Here is a 23,855-nt window from a genome sequence, read left to right on the forward strand (position 1 = left end):
TCGAGGGGCGGCGCCGCTCCCGCCCAGCGCCCGCCGGGTCCTCCGGGAGGCGCGCGCCGAGGGCGGCGCTCTGGCCGCGCCGCCGCCATCTCGGTGTCGATGGTGGCGGGGGCGGGGCGGCCCCGCCCAGCGCTGCCGCGGAGCGAGGAGGAAATGGCGGCGCGGCGCGGCTGAGAGACCTTTGGCGGCCGCGGCGAGAGCTCCCCTTCTCTGCTCGCGGTGAGTGCGGGAGGCGGGTGGGGGAGCACCGGGGCGGGAGGAGAGTGGGAGCGGGGCCGCCGCTGCGGCGGGGAGGTCGCGGGAAGGGCGGCCAGGCCGCCTTTGGGCTCGCTATAAAATGGAGGCGGGCGGGCGGCCGGAGTGGCTCGGGTGTGGGGGGTGCCCCGGGGGGAGCGCGGCGCGGGCACGGCACGGTCCGGCCCGGTCCGGAGGAGGCGGCGGCTCCGTGCGGGGCTCCGGAGGAAGCCTTTGGCTCACGGCGCGGCGGGGCCGGAGCGGAAGGGCCGCTCCCCGGGCGGAGCGGGCTGAAGGCGGCTCCTCCATCTTGGGGGGAAGGAGAGGCGAGGAGAGGCCGGGTGTGCTCGGAGCCCGTCGCCGCCATGGCCAAGCTGACGCCGGGAAGCTGCTTCGTGACGGCACCACCGACTGCACCGGCGGCCCCGGGCCCGCGCCGGGGGTGGCTGGGGCGGGCAGCGCCCGTGGGCACCCAGAAAAACCCGACCGAAATCGTTCCGGGGCTGCGGCGGGAGGGACTGAAACTTCCCTGCCTTGGAGAGGTGTTAGTTTTCTCTGGGCAAAGGAGGGGCTCTCCTTATTGGTGAGTTAAACACGAGGAGTTGAACTTAATCGTGTTCTGCTGACTATTTTGTAGGGAGAAAAAAAAAATATTTAGCCAAATTGTTGATCGGTTAAAAATATTTAATAAATTCCTTGCCAATTCCCTGTCCTTGGCACTAATGTACTTAAATGGTACTAATGTACTTAAATGCTGTCTCTTGGAGGTGGTGATAATTTGGAGCAGTTTGTTTGGCTTGCAAAAACCATTATTTGGTGGCGACCAAATCGTGTTTAATACAGTTAAATAGTTTATACCTCCAAGCAACAGCTTATATTTTAGTTGTGGTTATGAAAATCTTGCTATCTTAGCTTGTCCTTTTTAACTTGGAAAGAATGCTATAATCAAGCAGTGTGTTATAAAATGAATGTGTATTATGCTCGCCCTGCAGTTTTTATCTCCAATAATTTGAAACAGTGTAATGTGCACTTCTTCATGCATGGGCTTTCATGGGTTTTCATTTCAGGAACTTCAGGGAGGAAAAAAAAAAGTTGATTCCTTTTATTTTGCTCAGAAGAATGTACATTGCATTCCTAAATTCACTGGATTTTTTTGGTTCGTTGGTTTTTCCCTGAATAATGGAGTTCACATTTTTTTCAGAAATAACGCTTTTGAGTACCCAGTAATCACAGTCTTGATTAACTAAATTCTTTGGCAAGTAATATTAAACTATATTTTGCCTCATTTTATGATAATTTTTTCCACTGTATGCTTTTTTGTGTATTTTCCTCAGTTTTAAGGGATAATTCAAATTATATTAGCTTTAACAGTCTTGGTGCTGCTTCTACAAACAAAATTTGCTAGCTGTTTAAGCAATTTAATTGCAGGTCCGTGGAAAATGATGTGTAGTTACTGTCCAAGTGTACCAGGTACCCTGTTAATTGTAGTAGATATTCTGGGTTGTGCTCCACTTTTATGTGTGCCAGCCGCTTGTTATCGTTCCTTGACATTTAGAACTTTCTATAGGAATAAATATAGAAGTAAGCTTAAAATAGCCATCAGTAAGGCCTTAATTTTTTTCCCTTGACAGTTCCAGAAACATGTCACACATAAATGTGTTTTAATGCATTGGTGTGAAAAACTAAAGGCTCATGTTGGCCTTCAGCCTCCATTGAGACTGCTTGACTCCAGTGATTAGAAAATCAAATAATTTGTGTTTTCAAGACCAGCTTTTAAATAATTTTTTACAAAGTTTTTGTGTTGTTTCTCTTAGGAGGTATTTTCTGTTGGTATGCAAATGAAGGTTTTGCTGTGTTGCAAATATATGTACAGTGCAAAAATACCTGCAGTTTTTAAAACTGTTGAAATATAATAATATAAACTAACATCTATTCACACATGATTCAGAGGGTGTTTCCATATAACTAAAAGATGGATTTTGAATTAAAAAAGCAAATAACACCAAAACCCTGAAACTCCCCAAAGCAATGCAAATAGAATCAAATCTAGGTTAGTAGATAAAATTGAATAAATATTTTTTCAGTGTCTAGTGGACTCCTAGAAGCCAGTGTTTGTTCTGATTAATCCAGCTTTACTACTAAGATTTTTCTGCCATTATTTGTTTCGGGTTTAAAGTAGTAATTGTCTTTATAGTTGTAACTTAACGACTGTGGGATTTTAATTCTGTACAGCCTGAAACTTTAAGCTGGCGGTATTAGTGAGAACAGGAAGAGCAAGGATTAAAGGGTTGGGCTGAGAGTTATAAAACGCAACTGAGGGAAGTAGGAGCAGGGTCTGGGCTGGGTGAGAGTGACATTCCATGGCTTTAGTTGACAGAAATGGTGTCTCTGCACCAGTTTCATTCTCTGGTGCACTTTGTGCCTTGTGCCTCTTGTGCCACAAGTAGAGCAGTAGTGAGAGACACAAGGAGAGGATTTTAACACGAGTAAGGTGTCCCCAGCTTGTGCAAGAGCTGGTTCCTGTTGGTGTGTGCAGTCAGGCCTGAGTTCTCAGCTCCCCGTTTGTGCTTGGAGGATTCATGCTGGGAAGTTTTTATCTAAGGCAGCTCCTCAAATAAGCAGATACTTGACAGGTGTAATTGGTAGTGGTCTTGAGCACTGATAGACTTTGAGGTTAAAAAGCTTAAATTTCCAGCTAGGCAGCTCAGACACACATATTAAATGAGCATTATGTGTTTTGTCACAGTAAATTTTAATCAAAACTGGAAACAACTGTGTTTACTGCATCCTTAATAACATAATCAGCGTGCTGCAGTTAGTGTTTCACCAAATTTGGGAGAAGTTCATTTCTGTTTATTTAATGAAGTTGTTTTGGTGGGATAAGAATAAAAATGATAGCGAGTTTCAGAGGTTATATTTTAACTCACTTTTTACAGACAAAATAAGGGACAAAGTTGCATAACCACATGATTTTGTTTTCTTCAACAGCTGTACTGGTAGGATCAAAAATGATAGATTATTTGAAGATAAACAAGCTGTGGGATTGTGAAAAGTTAAACTTTAAGATTCTCTGATTTAGCTGTTGGATTTACAACTGAATGTTCCTAATGGCCCTGATAAAGAGCTAATTTCCCTGGGGCCCCGGTGGAGAAATGCCAGAGGGTGTGAATTGCTTTCCCTAAGCAATGTTTCCTGGACAGTTGCTAAAGAGATCAAGTTCATTTGCAGAAATTGAACATTAGGCAAGTACGTAGTATATATTTGCAAAATACTTACATTCAAGATGATGGAAAAGGAGGGCTAAAGATCCTGTGTATTGGGTGATAGCCCAGCAGTGTTTGTAATTGATACTTCTGTTGACTAAACTTTCAACCATGACTTGTAATATTGGCTTTTGCTGGAGCCTTTAGAAGGTTTCTTGTTAAGAGATGATCGTGCTTGGGCTTTTAATCTAAGCATTTGACCACCTGAAATTGTGTTTATTGCTTCTTAATCTGTATTAAAGGGAAAAAAACCCAAAACAGTAGAGCTCTCTACACTGCCTTCATTCTTCTCACAACTTTCCTTAATGGGCAAAATCTGTTTTTTACCTAATTTTTGCTCATGCTGTTCAGACCTTGAAAGCAGAAATAAACCTGACTCAAAACCTCAGTTTTTTGGGGGCTAAATTTTCATTGTTAGGGTGAGCATGGGATTATCTTGCTCAGAAGAATGTGAGTAAAGGCTTCAGAAGGCGTTGTAGGAGTAGTGAAATGCCAAATGTCAGTCAGTTACTAAGTCAGTATCTGCCTAGGCTACCCATGGAGCTCTGACTAGAAAATAAAAATATAGGTAATGCTTTACTTCCCTCTTTAAATGAATGTTTTTATAAATGCCAGAAGCATTACAGTCAATACGAATTTTGTTTCCCAAACACGGTTATGGGCTTACAGCTTGCAGGAGTGCACAGTGCAAGTGCCTTGTGTTAGGGGTTACTGGAGCTTGTCAGTGCTGTTGTCACAGTTCTGTCCCCGGCTGCTGACACAGAGCTGAGCTGGCAAAGCCTCTCCTGCCTACACACCTGCCTACATTTGCCAATGGAACAACTTCTCCCAAGGAATTCGATTGAGCTTTCCAAGTCTTTTTCCTGCTTCCCTGCTTGCAGGGGCCTGTGGTAGAGCTGAGGTTCCATGTGCAGCTGCACTGAGAGCCCCCTGCACAGGGTGGTGCTCACCCTGCAAACAGCACAGACTGCTAAAAGTGCAGTTCTGCAGCTCAGGTTACAGCAGTGTGAGGCACTTGTGCCAGCACAGCTCTCTTGATTAGGGGTTGTAGCCCTAAGTGTTCCTGACTTGTGCAATTGTGACAGGCAACACCTGTAGTACAGATAGGATCTGTTATTAAATTAAATCTTCGTGTTTGCCAGATATCTGATGGGCCTGCTGCTAAAGGGCCTTGAGTATTTCTAAGAGAAATTGCTATTCAGCTGAATTTAACTGTGAGAACTTCAGTCTGGCTCCAAGAAGCTCTTTTTGTCTGTAATGCCTGGTGCCATTCTCATTCTGTGCATGACCTACCCAGCAGTCCATCCCTTTTTTCCTTGACTGCTTGGGTCCTGTGTGCTGCAATCTGAAGTAAGAGGGTTTTAACCTAAAAGACATCAAAATAAACCTCAGTGTGTGTGTGTGTTTGGCTTGGCATAAACCAGGGAGCTGCTCTGTGTTTTTGCTTGGTGCAGTTCTGTTGTGCTGTGGAGTCCCTCCTTGTCTTTGCTCTCTGTGTGCTGCTAATCTGATAATCTGCTCTGCACACACATGCAATTCCTCACTTCCAGGAGGTGCCACACTCCCTGCTGTCCTGTGTGAGCACAGGGTTCCATCCTGTGAGGCACTGGCCCTTCTGTGAGGCTTATGTAAGGTAAGTGAGCAGCCTGACAGAAGCCATGGAAGCCTGAAGGTGTTTTAGTTTCAGACACAGCAGAGAGTTTATAATGTGTGACTAAAGACATTTTAATTTGGAAAGGTTAATGTCTTTATTATTGCAAGTACAGAGACCAAATGAGTGTACCTTGTTGTTAAGGGAAGCTGTTTCTTCTTGGAATTAATCAATTTCCTTGTATTTTAAAAAGTAAGCTGTTAAATTGGTTTGCTCTAAAGTTTATTTTAAGGTTAAACTCTTCATTATTTTCTGCTTTTAAAAGTATTGATCTTGTGAAATTTATACATTTATTAAGTCATTTTTCATTATGGAAAAATCTAGAAGGTGCTTGAAAACTTGTTTCTGCATCTTTGAAAATTTCAAAAAAGTAGTTGATATTTGTTTACATTTTAAATCTCATTAGTTGATTGTCATCAGCACTGTGTGTTGGTATGTGGTGTCATGTGAATGTGCACTATATAGGCTTTCCTGTACCAAGGCAGGATAAGTCTTCATGCCATGAATATTTGAAAGAATTTTTCAGCACCAAACATAAAAAGGCAGAAAGTCTGCAGTCCACCAAGCCCCACTGAAATGTCCTGGTGTCCCAGCTGCAGAGAGGGGTGCAGATGGGCACTGCTGAATAATTCCTGGCACCTCAGGGTCCTACAGTAACTTCCAAGGGAGATTGAGGAATGGGATCTCAACAGATGTGTAGAAAGCTCTGGATTCATTTTTTGCTCACCTGCTCTCTCTGGCCATCTCACTGCATTGGTGTGCTCAGGTGTCCTTGGGGAGCTTTGCCCTCGTGTGGTGTTGGTACCATAAACACCCTTTCTTTCCACCACCTTCAGAGGGTGCAGGTTCTTCTTCATCCTCTGCTTCAGCCACTTCTGTCTTGGGACAGCCTGATCTCCCAAACCAGTTCTTTTCCATTACTTTTGGCAGAAACTCAATGGGATACTCCCCAGCACTGAAAAATGGGGCTTTACAAGGAGTAGAGCCTGTCTGTAATGGGAGTTGGGGAGGTGAGGGCACAAGCAGCAGCTCTGAGCAGACTGAGGTGTGGTGTGAGACTGGACTGTAGGTGTCCATGGTGCCATCCCTGACAAATTATTACCCTGCCATGCTCTGTGCATCAGACATTGAAATACTGTCCTGATGCTAAAAGCTCCCTTAAAACTAGATCTTGGTGATATTTTGTCTTAATTTGGATGTAAAGAACTGTTCCTCCTGGCCTAGAGGAATTATTGCTTCCTGTGGTGTTTAAGAAGAGCACAGGTTTCTTAAATTAGGCTGGGTTACTGCTCAGTCTACATCTTGCAAATGTAAAAGCTTGTTAAATTTTTAAAATGGGAATAATACATTGACTCTAGAATAGGAAGAAATGAACTGCCACTTTTAAGTTCTAAGTATTGTAGGTAGAGGAAGTGATGGCTTTGTTTGTGATCTTGGAATTAATTTAGTGTGTTTAATGATAGGCAGCAAAGCACTTAGAGGTGTTACAGGTTTTGTAGTGTTATTTCTCTTTGGTTTTCTTTTAGGTCTAACTATAAGCATTGAAGTGCTGTGATTTTATGCAAACTTGATTTATAACATATTTCAAATATAAACTTGTGGCATAAAATTCTTGTGTTTACCAGGAATGTCTGGACTTTTGACCTTGAGCTCCAGCTTGGCTATAGCAGGCAGGCAATGATATAGTAACTTATTTGGAGCACAGGGGAGGAGTTAGGGCCACAGTTTTTGTGTGTCACAATATCCAGACTTAAGCTTTAGGACTGTCACCTCTCATTCTTCAGCTCTCATTGCCTCTCTTTGTCACAAGGTGCATCTCACAGCTGTCTGGAAGAAGTTTCCCTTCCTTCATAAGATGCTTAAAATTAGCAAGCAGTGGATATGTTTCACATGAAAATAAAAGACTGGCTGTACTGTGGAATCTTTCTGTTGCTTTCCATGCCACTAGAGTATCTGTCCTTGCATCTTTCATGGCTGAGCCGGTGGAGGGAGCATCTCCAGAGCCAGGGCAGAACCTGTTCCTGCTGTTCTTGGAGTCACTGATTTTGCACTTTTGTCCCTGCTCTCACTGGAACTGCTTGTTCCTGTACAAAGTGGGTGATGCCCTACTGGCATCCATAGGGCTGCTTTTGTAGTGCTTGTTGATGTGAGGGATGAACTGTGCTGCTGCTTAGCAGAAAGTGCAGGTTTCCCAGCTGTCATCTTTGCCAAAAAAGGATGCAGAATAATTTTCAATGGGATCAATCTTCTGAGTAGGAGTGCATCAACTGAGCCATGCCAGCATTTATTTGCATCAGAAATTAAATCCTTACATGAGTTCTCACACTGTTTTGGTGATTATATTTGCTGATTAGGAATTTTTAACACTTAAAGGAGGTTAGCATAGGCCAATCCCAGTAACTCTTTCACAGGGATTAAAATGAGACAGTGGAAATTGGGACTGAAATCACTGTTATATCACCTTGGAAAGGATGTTTTCTTCTCTGTCTGATATTTAAGAAACCTGACTGGGATATCATTGTTTCAGCAAATACTTTGCATATAAAGCAAATTTTGAAGAAACCTGTAGAAAAATACATCTAAAAACCAGGTACAAGTCATTCTAACTGAAGCTAGTATCTTACATACTGGGACAGACTGGATTTCTGTTAGGACATGGACATGAAATTGGTCACTAATGAATGATACCTGCTTTGAAAACCTAGCTGGTGTAAAATCATGCTTTGAAATTCTTTGCAGATGCAGAGTGTCTTCTCACCAACTCTCATGTTCAGAACCTTACGCCGGCCATTGTAATTTTTGAGATTTCCATCCTGTCCTTGGGGCGTGGCCATTGCATTTCCTTAATGTATCTAAAACTGTAACTGGAGTTTCGGTATGAAGACTGTAAAAATCTAAAAGATGTAAATGTTGTCTATCACAAGTCTTAAATAGGAGCGAATCTTCTTTCCATGGGTGTTTGTGTAGGGGTGAGTACCTCTGTGATCTTTCAAAATCACAGACGTTCCTGTAGAGTCCAGTAGCAGATAAGAATGAACAGGTGTCAGGTATTAATCGTTTGGACTAAAGTATTTGTGCAAGGGGCTGCTCTAATCCCTAATGAGGTGCCAGCTTTGGGGCAATTACAGCAAAGTGGCTGAGCGTTGAAGGGTGCTGACATCCAAGATCAGGGAATAAAATGTGGCATATTTTGCTATCTAGATGTGAGAATGAGAGAATAAAGATCACTGGTCTTTCATGCATATTCCTCAAACACTGAATAAAATCCCCAGTAAGCTGAAGAATTTATCCTGACTATTAACAGACTTTATCTGCAAGTCCTCAGATAAACAAGTAGTGACATTTTGTGGGATGGATTTCGTTCATGTTAAAGGTTTTATTTAGGCTTCTTTCAAGATCATTTCTTAGAGTGAAGTCTTCCCCTTACCTGAAGCATGGAATTCTTAATGCAGTTAAAATAATCAGTTCCAGTAAAGACAAAACCTTTATGCTGTTGGAGGACCCATTGGGCTTTTATTTCCTCCTCAGGGAAATGAGAAAAAATAAAAGTGGAAATTCCCACCTGAATGAGTATTTGTCATCATTTATTGAATCGTTCTTTACCTAGAAAAAAAAAAAACAACAAACAAAAAAATGGGCAAATGTTGGTGTTCTTGAACAAGTTGCTCTATCACCTCAAAGATGTTATCCTGGGCACCCTGAAAAGGCTTAATGAAGTCAGCAGCAGCAGATCCAGGTGTCTTCAGCCCATCCTGCCATGAATATCTCAGCTCTGTGTTACTGGCAGAGATCATCTCTCCTTTTCACCTGTGATTGCTGCGCGCTGGCTCACAATGGAAGGCAGTAGATAAGAGAATGCTTCCGGTGAGGTTTTGTCTGAATGTGAAAAGGAGATGACAGGGGGTGGTTGTTTGATTAGTGAAGGTGTGTTGGAAATTATGTTCTTAGTGTCTCTTGTGAGGTGTTGCAGTAGCAGGATTTGAAATTTGGGACTCTCTTTTCAGTCTCTGATTAATTTGGCTGCTGAGGCTGCTCTGGAATGTCTTCAGTCTGTTTATTGAAAACCACAAGGATTTGCAGTAGTTGGAGAATCCACAGGGCTACTGAATGTGAGTGCTGGGCTCTCTGCTCTTGCAGTGTAGCAGCCCTGTGATTTTGGGTTTGTTACTACTTGAGAATAATTGACCAAATAGAAGTTTAAAGCTTGTGACAGTTCTGTGATTTTTCTAGGTTACAATACCTCTATGCTTCCATTGCTTCTGGAATTTAAGTCCATAATGAAATCAAGTGACTCGTTTATTTGGAAAATTTGAAAGACTTTACCTGAAAACTTAGTGGGAGAGGAAAAGACTAAATAAATATTTCCTTGACTGGACCTTCTTTCTTGAGATACTGTGCATCATCTTTATGCTCCACTTCCAGTGAAGTGACTGTTCTGTTTCACTGGAATGCTCATGCTACTGCAGCGACTCTGATTTGTATTTCTGAATTCATTTATAGTTGGTCTAAAAACCCTAGACATTTTCCCACTGGAGACTGCTTCTCACAGAAGCTGTGAACCTCAGCAGGAACTCGGCCTTTTCAATATATGTTTGGTAATGTTAGCTTGCCCATCATTTATAGAGTTTTTTTGCCTCTGTTTTTCAGAGGAACAAAATATCCCTTCTAATATTCTGCATAATATTAGATATAGTTACCTAACATGGAAAGACAGGATGATGCTGATGGGAATTGTCTACTAGGGGAAAGAAATAATTTTAGTTTCCAGCTGGAACTTCCAATTTCAGAAATGTGATTAATATAGTATGTTAGGAGAAATAAGTAAAACCCTGGATGTTCAGCTCGTTTAAAACAAGATTGCCAGTTTTGTGCTTCTGTTGGCATTTCTGTCAATATCTCAGCTGCAGTTGAACACTGAACTTAAGAACAAACAACAAAATGAACAAAAAGTCCCACTGAATCTGGAGGAGAAAGAGGTATTTGAAGATTCCAAAGCTGCCATATGTTGTAGTTAATATTTTTGCAGGCAGTTTGTAGAACATTTGCTTAGAAGTGTGAAGTGTAGTTGAGAATTGAGGCTTCATCCTTTTATTTTGATAATACTTGATTTTTCAGCTTCTTTTAGGCACTTAAGTTTAGTCTATATTAATATGCAATTCTGCAAGAGCAGGTGCATGTAAAGTAAGTATGAAACTTCCTCTTTTTCATGAAAAATATTTTGAACTACATAGGAAAGGAAAAAGTGGAGATACTAAACAGTAACAAGAAGCAACCAGGCATTTTACAGCAAACATAGGGGATCTGTAACTTCATGGTTTAAGTGCACTGTATATTTATATCTCTCAAATTTTGAATGGTCTTAAAACTGGAGTTCCATAAATCTTTTTCCCGTAGGTAATGGTGATAATATAGGTAATAGCAATTAGATAATATCTGCAACAGCAAAAAGAAGAATTATTCTGGCATAGAATCTTTGTTGTTTTCAGGTATCACAGGTGCTGCTGCTGTTCTCTGTTAAATCAGAGCTGGACCCTGTGCAGCTGAGACACTGGGTGGGCTGTGAGTGACCCTGGAAAATGCACTTTGTGTTCAGCCAGCTGTGTCTCCTAAGGGATGGTGCTGGGTTTGGAATGTTGGGGAATTGTGATACTTGGTGACTCAAACATCATTTGAAGAGCAGGTTGCACACAGGGCCTTGAATGCCCAGGTGCAGCACTGAACACAGCCCTGCACACAGTTCCTTCCTCAGGGTAAATACCCAAACAGGAGGTACCTTTTGTGTGTGCTACAGGCTGTTTCACAGTTTAATACAGAGTGAAATGATGAGCTGCCTGTCCTCTCCCTTTAGGCATATCACTGAAAAATTGCATGATGTGTGATCAGTTGGAGATTCTGAACAGGGAGATTGAAAGGTTCTTGCAGAACTACACCATGGAAGGAGGCACTTTAAACTCAGTGACAGTCCCTGGATACAATCCCTGATTCAGGCAGTGAGCAAAATACCTATTAGAGCCATGAGATACAGCACCAGGGTCTTTATAATGAGTGTGTTCTGTTCTTTTTTGCTGTTTAATTTTTCCTCCTGTTCTTGGAGTGGTTGGCTGAGGCAAAGAATGTACATAATCCCCTATAGAAAAGGTACAGGGGGAAGAAGAAATGCTGATGTGAGTCCAGCTCTGTACTCCAGTTAGTACAATTGGTGTTGTTTTTACTAATTCTGCTCTGCCACAGTCATGCAAGTCTTGAGATTTGTAATTCATGAAATAAAATGATGCACTGATGAAAAATGCATTTGGGGAGGGTTTTGTCTTTTCTCCATTCCTTATTTTTTGGGACAGTGACTTTGGAGAACACCTAGAGATTATTATTGCTTAGGAAGTCAGAAGTGGTTTTTGAAGAGCTCAGATGTTTTAGGAGCTGAGGCTTCAGAGATTTGTAAAAAAAAAATAAGGCACTGTTTAAAAAATGAAGTTAGACTATATATTGGCATGTCTGAGGGATTATCTAACCTATTTTAAAATTTGTATGTCTCCTCACCTGAAGTATTAATAACCAATTTTTATTCCTTTCAGAGAACTATTGCTGTTTTAGTTGTCCCACACCTGCTGTGGCAGTTCCCCTGCATCCTTCATTGCAGGGTGCTGACTCACAGGGTCTGTGTTCAGTTTCGTTCTTTTGTCTTCCCTAATTGATGTCATAGTCCAGTTCATCCTGTCCAGCTGGTCCTCCTTTCCCTCCCAAATTCTTTTCTCTTGTACTCTGGTAGGCTGCTTTGGGTTAGTGCAGGCATTGCCTGCTGATGATCAGACTCAGGCACTCAAAGCTGGATTGAAATACTGTATAAATCAGTAAATCTGCCCTGTTGTAAGTTGGGCCTGCTAATGGAGTTGAAAAGCGTTTCTGTATTTTCATTGACAGTCTGCACTTAGTAAATTCCACTCCCAGAATGCTTTTAAATGCTGCACAAGGACTAAATTCTTTATTACAGTTTTGTTGCTGTTCTGGAAATCTTAATTGAATCTAAATGAATTAATGAGAGTGCAATAATCTTTTGTGTTTCTTTCAAAGGTCTTGGCTGTTGGTAACTGGGGAGGTGCTATTACTTAATTTTGACTTTTTTCCCAGTTCCAGTGTATTTCTGAAAGTGCAAAACTGTCAAGAAGACAAAATAATGGAATTTACTTTATAGTGTAATAGAAGCAAGCCAATTCCAAATTTAGTTAAACAACAGTGAGATATGTTAATAAATATATTGATGCCTTATTTTGTCCCTTTGTGTTTTCCAGGAGCCAGCAGGAAAAAGAGGATTGATAGCATTTGGACCTGCTGAGATTCAGCGTGGCCCTTGTGAGTCAGGAAATTCAGCATGTGCTGGCTGGAGGATGCTGAACGATTCTGATCCTGTGCTGCCCTCCTCTGGCTCAGCCCTTCAAGGAGAAACCATTCGAGCCTCTGATGCTGTGTCAGGTACTGAGGACATTGCAGAGCCTTCTTAGTTATTTCTGTTTTAGCTGAAATTTCGATCTCAGAATTTGGGTAACCTCTGCTTTTAGGTTTGAACATTTCTTCATATTCCAGAGTACACAAAGATGTAAACTTTAAATGTTTTGACTTGCTCCCTTAATTATATTGTGACATTTTTGCTACAAATATAATTTTAGTGCTGTTTAAAAAAAAAAAAGTTGAAAATTTATTGTGAGTTGTTTTTTTTAATGGGGGAACTTAAAGGAATTTCAAACTGGATTGAGACAGTTTGAGCTCTTTGCCTGTGTGCTGCAGGCTTAAATTTCACTTTTTATTCTGTCTGTAATGTTAAAAGTAATCAGTTGCTATTTAAATTAATGTTCTGACGTCTGCTGCTTTTCCAGGGACATTTATAGTATTCACAGTTACAACTGAAGTGTTAATTTTTTCAGCATATCTGCATAGATTTTTGTTTCCATAGCATTGCCCCATAACGTTTCTGTTCCAGCAGTGTTAAATGTAACACTGAAAGCAGAGGATTTGCAGAGGAGGCACTGTGTTAAGACAGAACAGTGATGGAAGTGATGCAGTATATGGAATAAGGAGGCATTTATTCCCGGGAACACTGGAAAACTGGGAAAAGCTTGCTGAAGGATGTCTCTGAAAACTTGTAGCTGTGTTATGTACAGCTGTTAAAAACATCTGATTCTTCAGTGCTGTTATCTGGAAATTCTGCTTATGTTCCCTTTTGGTGTACCTTTGCAATTCCTCAGCCAGGGATACCATATCCAGAAACATCCTTGGGGAGAGTTGGGGTGTGTCCTTTGTTTTCAAATTCCAGTTCCCTGGCAGCAGTGTCACTGCAGTGGCTGCAGGGCAGTGTCTGTGCCCCTAGGAGCAGTTCCAGGGCATGCAGCTCATTGGAAATATATCAGCTTTAATACTTGTTCAAACCAGGTTATTCCTGACATTATCAAAATACAGATCCTCCATGTATTTCTGTCACTTGCTTCTGCCTTTTCAAATAACAGTCTTCTAATAAGCTGGAAAAGACTTTTGAGAAAACAGATCTGGTTGTCAGCACAGATTTTCATTTTTTTTTGTAGCGGAGTCTGTGACAGTGGGAGGTTCTTTGCTGAATCAGGGTGGTTTTTTTTGGGTCATTCTGGTAGATCACGTAGGCTGAAAACATTTTTGTAAATAACCATGTCAAGGACCAGCCTTTCTTGCATTTCATTCCACACAGAAGTGAGTGGAACTGCTGTAGAGTTTTTGCCCAGGCAGTCCCCAGGGGGTAGATTCATACCATGAAGGAGTTATGTGTTTGGTTGTTTTTTTTGAGAAATACCAGAAAATATCAGAAATCCTAATGCTTCTCAATAAAATGTCAGTACAGTATCCAGACCTACATGTTTAACTTAGTACCTTGAAGGAACATTTGTGGCTTGAAGTATAAGTGTTTGTTACAATTAATACTGAAATCAGAATGTTTACTGATTGCTTGGGCTCTGAATATTTTTGAGTGAGAGGTTTGGACATTTTGTTTCTGTTCAGCATTTCAGAGTGGGAACAGTGTTGCCTGTGCTATGGAACAAGCTGGAAACACAGTGCCCTTAGAGTCTGAACCTAATACTGACAACATGGAAAACAGTTCTCCTGGTAAGAATTCTTCCTTTGCAATTAAAAATGTGCTTATTTGTCTGTCATGTATGTATGTGTGTAAATTATTTTAAATAACTCGAGTTTGTAACAGGAACAGCTGGATTATGTTGTTACAGTGATCAGTGATGTATTTAATTGCTACTGCTGTTGTATTACATTCACAAGAAAATATTTTTTGAGGCTCATCATATGAAGTAGAGATACACAGATGTCACAAAGAAAATAAATTGAAAAAAGGTTTTAAGAAAGCGCATCATTCATCACCACCACTTTATTAACTCTTCCCTTGTTTTTAGCATCAGTGTTGGATGATAAAGGTGAGCAAAGCAATGAGGAGGAACAAAAATCTGTCAAGCCAACGAGTAAAGAGTTCAGGAAAACCTGGGGGTTTCGGAGGACCACGATTGCCAAGAGAGAGGGTGCAGGAGATGCTGATGTGGACTCCAGTGAGCAGCAGCCTCAGCAGCAGCAGCAAGGCATAAACCTGAGGAGGAGTGGGCGGCAGCCCAAGCGCACAGAGAGGGTGGAGGAGTTCCTGACCACGGTGAGGCGCAGGGGCAGGAGGAGCGTTCCCACCACCCTGGAGGACTCCAGTGAAGCAGCCTCTGGGCCAGCCACTGATGCTGAAACTGCTTCTGAAGACAGTGTTGAGAGCACTCCAGATACAAAACCTGTCACTAGGAGGATTTGCACCAGGAGTTGTAAGGAGCAAAAAAGCCCTAAAAGCAGACCCACAAAAGAGGAAGAGGAAGAAGAGGAGGAGGAGGAGGAAGAGGAAGAAGCTACTTCTGATAGTGACAGTGATGGGTTGACACTAAAGGAGCTGCAGAATCGCCTAAGAAAGAAACGTGTTGAGCAGAAACCTCAGCTGGTGTTGAAGGATGTGCAGAATCACCTGAGAAAAAGGAATTCAGAAAAAGATCCTGCCAAAACAGGTGATGTCACACCTGAAAAACAGAATGAGTCTGAGCTGCCTGTCAAACAGGAGCCTGAGACTGCAGACAGCACTGAGATTGCAAGTCAGGTGGTTGTGTCTGAGGACACCGAAGATCTTGAGGCTCAGAAGGAGGAGAAGCCTGCCCTTGGTGCAAAGGGGGCCTCAGATGAGGAAGCTGAAGAACAGCCCAAAAGCAAACCCGAGTCTGAGATCTACGACCCAAACGCCCTGTACTGTATTTGTCGTCAGCCTCATAACAACAGGTAGGCAAAGGGCTCAGCTGCAGACACCGTGCAAGGACTTGGAATTTTTCTATGATTAAAAGTTAAGCTAGATGCTAGTGGTAACTTTTTGGTTGGGCTTTTGGGTATACTTAATTTTGGCAGGGAGATTATAGAACAAATGCTTAAAAAGAGGATAGACAAATACAGAAATAAGCAGTGAGGCAGAACTGTGCACTGGTGCTTTATTGGGGTGCTGAAGTTGTTGCTTGAAATATTAATTGAATATTGTCTTTTCATTTCACAGTGTTTTACTGTTCCTTGGTGGTTTGGTTTTTTTTTTTCAGGTTTATGATTTGTTGTGATAGATGTGAGGAATGGTTTCATGGTGACTGCGTGGGTATTTCTGAGGCTCGAGGGCGATTGTTGGAGAGGAATGGTGAGGACTATATCTGTCCAAACTGCACCATTCTCCAGGGACAGGATGAGCCTGTTTCAGAACTAGACCAGCAGGAAGCTAAAATGGAACCAGGAAATGCGGATGGCACAGAATTCACAAGCATAGGAACAATTGAACAAAAATCAGTTGAGGACCAAGGAATCAAGGGTAGGATTGAAAAAGCTGCAAACCCGAGTGGAAAGAAAAAGCTAAAGATATTTCAACCTGTAAGTATTTTAATTGTTTCTTATTTTTCACATTTCAGTGAGTACATGGAGACAGTGACCTGTATGGCTATAAATCTGAGCTGATTTTAAAGCTACACATAAACTGAACAGCCCACTGAACACTGCTGGTTAGCAGAAGTTTATCCATAGTTCTATCAGTACAGAAATTAAATTTAGTTTCAAGTGAGGGATTTAAAAGTTTTATATAGGTGTAGGAAGTAGTTTGTGCTGTTCTCCCTTCTTGAATACTGTTTTGGAAGTTGAACAGTGATGTGTTCTTTTAATAAAAATACTAGAATGCTGTGCTGTTTTATACTATCTTTGATATAATCTCAAACATTTTGGAAATTTTCAATGGTAGTGAACCTTTTTACTTAACATAAACAAGTCTCTGTTGGAGTTAATTCCAGCTGTACTTCCAGTTAGTCTTTGAAGCTCTGATTTTTGTCCTATACTGCTTTAGGTTATCAGCAAATAGGGAATTTCTTTATACTGCCTTTTTATATCTAAAAATGTGTATTTTGAACTATTTCAAAATTTGAAATTTAAATTTTATAATAAAAAGTTCCATGCCCAATTGGAAAGGCATAGAAGCTTCTTCAGCTTAATGTACATGAAGTAAAAAAACAAGTGCTACAGTGGTCTGTTCTGCCTAAGGTGCTGCAGTAGTGCCAGTGTCTTGGACATTTTCCTTTAGATTTCAGAGCTGACCATGGCAGCACAGTGAGATTAATGTATAGATACAACAGTTTGAGCTGAGTATATAAATATTTACTGTTTTCCACACATTTACCTTAAAACAGTATTTTCAAAAATATTTTCAAATACTTTTGTACACAAAGGTTTTTGGGAGTCCATTGCTGTTGGTGTTGGCTCTGCTGCTGAATATCACCAAGTGCTCTTTACTTCTCTGTTAAGTGTGTACATAATGGGAAAATTCCCAAATCCAGGTTTTATCAGGCTGCTGCAGATAAAGCTGTGTACTGACTTTGGATTGTGGAGATTTCAATTGCACTATGCAAATAACGTTTATTTAACTAGAAATATTCCTGAAAAATTTACTTTGGGTAATTGCACATGATGAGAGGCTGTTTAGAACTACAGTAGTTGTGAGTGTCTTGTGTCATTTTTAGGAGTAATTTGGAAGAGAGGCTAAAATCACAATATGTAGGGATGACAGGTTGGAGCCTAAAGTGCTTTCAGGTATTTCTAGACCTCAACTTAATGCACTCTGTTTTCAAGGAATGTGTATTTTCTGAATCATAACATTGGAAGAGGAAGTTCTTAATCTGTAACACCTTGATATAAATGGAGAGTGATTTTGAATTAGAGGAAAATTCAGGTTGCAGAGACAAACCTGTAAATTTGTAAGGAGTAAGAGGCTATGTGAACATTGTGTATAAGAATGCTTTTTTATGTAAGTTGGAGACTTTTAAAATTAAAATTGGGGAAACCTCTAGAGCAAGAATAATCTATACACCTGAATATTTGTGTGCTTCCTCTTGCACGTGTGCATGGCTGAGGGCAGCAGCTGATGGGGATGGTTTAGAGACCTTCCTGTTGAGAACCCAGCTTTGCATTGTTAAGGACATTTCTCACATCACGTGGAGGATCAGTGAAAAGCATTTGTGTACTTATGGGGTTTGAAAATTTAAGAAACCAGCCTCCTTTATCTCAGGGCTAGCGGACCAACCACTTGAAAATACAGCACATAGTGAAAAAGGTGCTAGAGAAGTGAAATTCTTGCATTTGTATGGGTTGTTTGTATTGTGTCATGAACAGCTGTTGTTTTCACGCTGGCAGTTGTGCAGGTCAGAGCTGCAGGGTCTGCACGTGAGCTGTGTAAGCATTTCTCCATGTTCCTGCTGTTTCCCCTTTGAAGTGTGACCTCACTCCATTTCTCTCTGTATTTGGAGGTAATTGAAGCTCCTGGTGCTTCCAAGTGCATCGGCCCCGGCTGTTTCAACGTGGCCCAGCCCGACTCCGTGTACTGCAGCAATGACTGCATCCTCAAACACGCTGCTGCCACCATGAAGATCCTGAGTTCTGGCAAGGATGCAAAGCCAAAACCTAAAGAGAAGATCAAACCAAAATCTGAAAAGCCTGGCATTCCAAAACCTCAGCAGCAGGTAAGCTTGTGTTCATGATTTAGTCTTATTTCTGTGCTCTGCTTTTTGACTCAAATAAAACTGCCAAGTCCTGCATTGAAGAGGAGCTTTCTGTTACTTTTTTTGTTGTTATTTTCTTGCCTTTTCCTGTGGTAAGGATAATAAAATGTTTTTCTGTAGATTTAAAAAAATCTTAATAATTGCCTCTAGATGGAGATAGTTCCTTGCAAGGGCCGTCTAGATGGCAACGACTTTTTAAAAAGTACTATTTTAAGTAATTACATCTTTTTTATCTTACTTTAAGTCAAATTAATTTTGGCTTTTTAAACTAAAATTCAGATTACTGGGTTTTGGAGTAATGAAATAATTTCAAATGGTGCACTATAAAAGTAAGGAGTTTGCTATAAAATGGTATGAAATGCAATAAATGTGATGATTATTAGTAATCAAGCTAATTAATTATCCAGGTGGGCATCAAACCAGTTTCAAACCAAAAGAGACAGTTCCCTGAGAAAAGAGAGGTGAATGTGAAGAAGACTGTTGTGAGCACAGCCAAGACTGAGGCAAACAGCCAAGCTCCTGCTCGAGAGCCAGCGGCAGAGCCCGTCACGCCGTCCTGGGCCAGCGATCATAATTACAATGCTGTAAAGCCTGAAAGGACTGCTGCCATTGCACCTGCACTGTTGTTCAAATGTATGTATGGCTTAGGGATATTCCTGAATAATCATATTTTCTTTGAATACCCATCCATTCTTGGCTCTGCAAAACTAGGGAGTTTAGGATTTGGGGGTTTTTTCTTACTGTGGCACCAAACTGCTTTTCTCCACCTTCAAAGATTCACACACAGATACACACAAATGAGAGACATTTTTAGGGTTTTCATATGTATCATATGACAGTTGTATGATTAAGAGCCTGTCAATCTACCCATCTGATTTCTGGATGAAAACTGCATGGTTAAGCTTGAAATCTTTCCCATAAAGAAAGTGTCTGTTTCTAATCTAGAAGGTAAGTATTGAGACATTTGTGTTAAGTTTTACAAAAAGGTTGTGCAATGTGCACTGTGAATCAGCAATTGCCTGTACTAATTTCAATTGTATTTTTGTAATTTAGATTTGGCACCTGTCTCTCAGGTCTTGCATTTTCAGTGCCTGGTGCCGAGAGTGAAATCTTCAACGTGGTATCCAACGATACTTGACACCTCTGCAAACAGCTTTTAACTGTCAAGTATTCTCCTGCTGCTTTTCTGTCTTACATGAAATAACTTAAGGATCATCCTTTTATGCTGGGTGGGGGGAGGCAGAACTCTTATTGTCTTTATTTTCTTTATTTATTTTCCCCTTTGTTCATATTCCACACATTATCCACACACACAAGAGCACATCTCAGCTGGATGTTGGGCAGAGATACTGCCTTGCATATTTTTGCAGGTTTTGAGTAGCATCCTTGTAACTCATGCAAAGGTAAGTAAATACTGCTTTGAAGCCTGAACAAGTCTTTTTGCTTATGACATTTTCTTGATGGACTCACTCTGAGTAGTTTCATAATGGAGTTATGGAACTTGAGTTACAAACCGTGTGACCTCTGCTTTACTCCTTTGAAGAGTAATGAATCAGAAATTCAGTTCTCACAGCTTTTGTAACAGCACTTCAGCCAATTTACATTTTATTTCGATAAGTAAACCTAATTATTGACCACTTACATGTAAAGTAACAGATAACTTTATAAATAATATTTCAGATGAGATTTTCTTGTTGGAGCTTTTAAGCACTGAGGGAACACCAGTTAACCTAAATTGCTGTTGATGAACATGGCCTATACCATGTTTATTTTAATGGTCTTTATCCACATCAAGTTAAATGGTTGTAATTATTCCCTGTGTATTTTTGCTGCATATTAGGCCCTTGACCTCTTGTATAGTAAACTCCCTTAAGATATATATTTTAATTAACTTCCATTCCTTTTACATTATTTTAAAGAAAATTTAGCTTTTTTATCAGAAACAGTAGTGTTTTAAACATAACTAAAATTAGTAAAAAGACATAAATGAAACTATAAGAGCTTATTTTTGGTCAGATTTTTCTGACTCTGACAGTTACAGGTATCCATAGAACTATTTCACTTAAAATGTCCTTATTCCTATAGGGTTTGTTTTTTTTTTCCTAAGAGACAGGAATACAGGTTTTGAGGCAGGATGTTTGAGGGTTTTTTTTAAAGGAATTTGCTCTTGAGTTTTACCACACTGTGGGTTTTACAGATTTAACCACTTCCAGTAGAAAACTGGATTCTTGAAGCTAAATAGTGAAATTGATTCTAAAACATTGTAAATACCAGACTTTAGCAAGAGAACAGCCTAGTTCGTGTGATGAAGAACTCTCATATCAAATGCAAGGAAGAACTTCAGATTTTTTTTTTTTTCTAAGGTAAGTTGCATTGATATGTGGGAACTCTGGCATTACTAAATGCCCAGATAAAATTGTTAGTGTATTTGTGAGAAAATGTCTCCTGCTTTTCAGTGGATAGGTCTGAGCTGTAATCTTCCTGAGAAGCTGCCAGTGCACCATCTGCAAAAGTACCAAATTTTATTTCTGTAAGAAATCTTCATATGCTGTTCAAAACCTAAGAGTTACAGCATTAGGGAAATTCATGAGCATCCTCTCACTTCACTTCAGGTATCTAAGAATGAGAAGTCTCTTAAGTCTGAGCTAGTCTGTCAAGGAAGACATGTTTATTGGACCAAACAGAGTGGTTTAGATAAAGATCTTAAAACCAAGCAACCTCCACTTTAGAAATCTGCATTTCTGAACATTGATTATGAAGGACTTGTAGTCCAGAAGAGGCAAAGGACTTCCAAATACAGTATTTCAGAAGGCTGCCTGTGTTTCCAGAGCTTCCAGCCATGTTCACCAAATCCTTGTTTGCAGCTTCAGTGCAGGAGGCCTTTCAGGAATGAAGAAAACTTAACCTGATTGACAGAATCACTGTCTAATACTCTTTACATCAGACAGTTTATAATTTCAAACATAGATTTATTTTATATATTTACTCAGTACTTGTGAGTTACAAGACTTTGTTATTACATGAGATAGTTGTTTTGTTAAGTAAAACCAATGAAATCAAGTCACTTTCAAAGATGTTCTGGGTGGTCAGAGCATATAGAGTATTTCCATCTAAGCCTACCACCAGGGCCCTTCTCCCAACCTGTTCTGCATTTGTTTAAGAAAAGGGATATTTGGTGCTACTACTGTGCAGTTATGCAGAACAGTCACATTTTTTTCCTGCTGTTACCCCATTACTTTGTGTTGCTTCACTTTCTAACTTTCCTGTGTCTTTTCCGGATATGAGTTAGGACTGTACTTGGAAGTGACTTGGTACATCAGAATCTGGTGCCTGAAAAATGACACTGTCTTTCTTTTTTCATCTTTCTGTGCCCAGTGAAAACAATCCTTTTAAAAACTAGTGTGGGAAATACCTTGATTTGATAAACTAATATTAAGTCCAAGTACTTCTAAAGTTTCAGACAGCATTTGAAGTATACAGATAGAGGGGAATTAGCTCTGAGTCACATTCCCTTTCAGAAGAGTTGCTTTTACTTTTGTTAGGAAAATTAATATTAATTTAATATGCAGTGCTCAGCTCTTATATTGCATTTCAGAAGTCATCCTGGCTTCTAAATTCATACAAGTATTTGGATTGTTGAGATTTATGAATATTGTTCAGAGATCCATGTTACAACAGCAACACTTGTAAGATTTTTTCTGTATTTTTGCTAATAATTGTCAAGCAGAAGTCAGCAGCAAATGCAGTTTTAAAATAGAAAGTGAATCCCAAAGGAGGGGAGGAGGGTAAGCATTTGCAGTATCCCAGTTTTTAAACTACCCAGTCCTAAGTATGCAAGTATTCATTAATGCTTTAAAGCTTTGAAGTTAACCTGATTTATTAGAGTTAAATACACAAGGTGACAATTTGCTCAATTCAGGTGTTAAAATGTCTTAAATAGCTTGCCTGCTTTTGCTGAGAAGCATGCAGGAGGGTGAGGAGGGTTTATTAGGTAAAAGCTCAAAAGGAAGCCTTAAGTTATTGTTCTTGTGGGACAGCTTCAGAGCAGCAAGCACTTGACCACCAAATCACTAAACTTGTGTTTACATTAACTGCAGACAGATACAATGTGAATTTATAGCAAATTACGGTCATACCTTATTTGGTACCAGTACTTCACTAAAGTGGGGTTTGGAAGGGGGAGTGTTTCCTTCAGAGAAACCATCAGTGTTTGTGGTCCTGCTCCTGCTTCCCAGCAGGGAATTCCGAAGAAACAACGCTGCCACCTCCTGGAAGTAGGAGCCCTGGCTCTGGTGATACAAATTTCCTTTTGCTACCCATTTTCAGTATTTTTAATCTCTTCTGCAGCTGAGCTTTTCCACACACAAAGGGAATAGGATGTGCGTGTGTAGTTACAGATCTTGGACTGTTTGTTCCTGTACACCTCTGACAAAATCAGGAGACTTTGCGAATGGAACACAGGGATAGTGGGATGCCCCACCAGCAGAAACTGCTGTGTATATCAAAATGGCAGGATTATAGCATGCATAATTTGTGTGTATTTCCTTGTGTCTTGATTTTTTTTTTTTCTTTATGTAATAACAGCATGAGGACAGGAAAGAGAGAAAACAAACCACTCTACAAAGAGCGGGAGGAATATAGAGTGCACTAAAGACAGGAGTTATGGCTCAGGAAGTAATAGTGATGTAGGGAGTTTTAAGTACTGACATGAAGAGTAAAAGATAAAGTCTTGTCTACTCACAGGCTGGTGCAAATTTAATGCTGCTTTTGAGGCAAGATAGTGCCACCTTCAGTTGTGGCTGTTGAGTGCAGTGGATGTGGATATACTGCCGTTGGTTTAGCTTAAAATAATATTTTACTGAAACTTTGCTTCTTAAGCCATAGGTATGTTTGCCTCCAGGATTGATTGTAGGTAAACTGGATTCCTTTGGGTATGAGTGCTTCTCCACAGGAAAAACTAGGCTGTGCCAGGTTCCATACTGTTACAGCTGAACTACTGCTGGCATCTGAATTGACTCCTAGAAAGACAAGGTGTCTTGCTTAATGTTGTATTCTGCAATGTAGGCCCATCCTGAAAGGCAGTAAGTATTGAGTAGTACCAGGGAAATGAAAAAAAATTACTGATTTTGGTACTGTCCATTTACTGGGACACCTGGCTGCCCTGTATGTAGGTCTGGCCTAAACGTTTGAACTAGAGGAATTTTCAGAAGGGCTGCTGGCAGACCAGTAATGATCAGCATACCCAAGATGAGTCTGCCAGAAGTTCTGAAAAATTCACCTTGGAGACCTGGCTTTGGAAGGGTTGTACAGGAGAATAACCTGGCGGCTCCAGTGCTGAACTCCCGTCGTGAGACTGGCAGGGGCTGTGCTGGCCTGGGGCTGGCACCAGAGCTGAGCCCTGCCTGTGGAGGGAGGCCGACCTTAGTGGTGCTGAAGCCGACGTCCCCTGGCACCCAGCCAGTTAAAAGGAGCAGTGGGATCCTTGGGGAGCCATTTTCATCTGCCTGTGAACTGCTGGAGCTCCCCTTCTCTGCTCTGCAAGGTATGTCACACGTGCCCTGTGGCTGGCAGCCACGTGAAGATTTTTGC

The 23,855-nt window shown here is 40.8% G+C and overlaps 1 protein-coding gene across 4 annotated transcripts in view; it reads left to right on the top strand.

Moving 5' to 3' along the window:
- Nucleotides 1-23,855, top strand: part of DIDO1 (death inducer-obliterator 1) — a 52,650-nt gene that overhangs the window by 4,507 nt on the left and 24,288 nt on the right. The window contains exons 1-7 of one of the 4 annotated variants that reach the window (XM_064391537.1): nt 78-219; nt 12,435-12,615; nt 14,167-14,271; nt 14,571-15,474; nt 15,780-16,098; nt 18,015-18,227; nt 18,674-18,899. In XM_064391537.1, the coding sequence (XP_064247607.1) occupies nt 12,531-12,615; nt 14,167-14,271; nt 14,571-15,474; nt 15,780-16,098; nt 18,015-18,227; nt 18,674-18,899 (1,852 nt within the window). In that variant the 5' untranslated portion in view covers nt 78-219; nt 12,435-12,530. Of the gene's footprint in view, nt 1-77; nt 220-685; nt 818-12,434; nt 12,616-14,166; nt 14,272-14,570; nt 15,475-15,779; nt 16,099-18,014; nt 18,228-18,673; nt 18,900-23,855 lie in introns of those variants that run through there. The other 3 variants (XM_064391535.1, XM_064391538.1, XM_064391536.1) reach the window with 3 other exon arrangements.

This window comes from Passer domesticus, chromosome 16 (genome assembly GCF_036417665.1).
Source record: "Passer domesticus isolate bPasDom1 chromosome 16, bPasDom1.hap1, whole genome shotgun sequence".
Lineage (NCBI taxonomy): Eukaryota > Metazoa > Chordata > Aves > Passeriformes > Passeridae > Passer > Passer domesticus.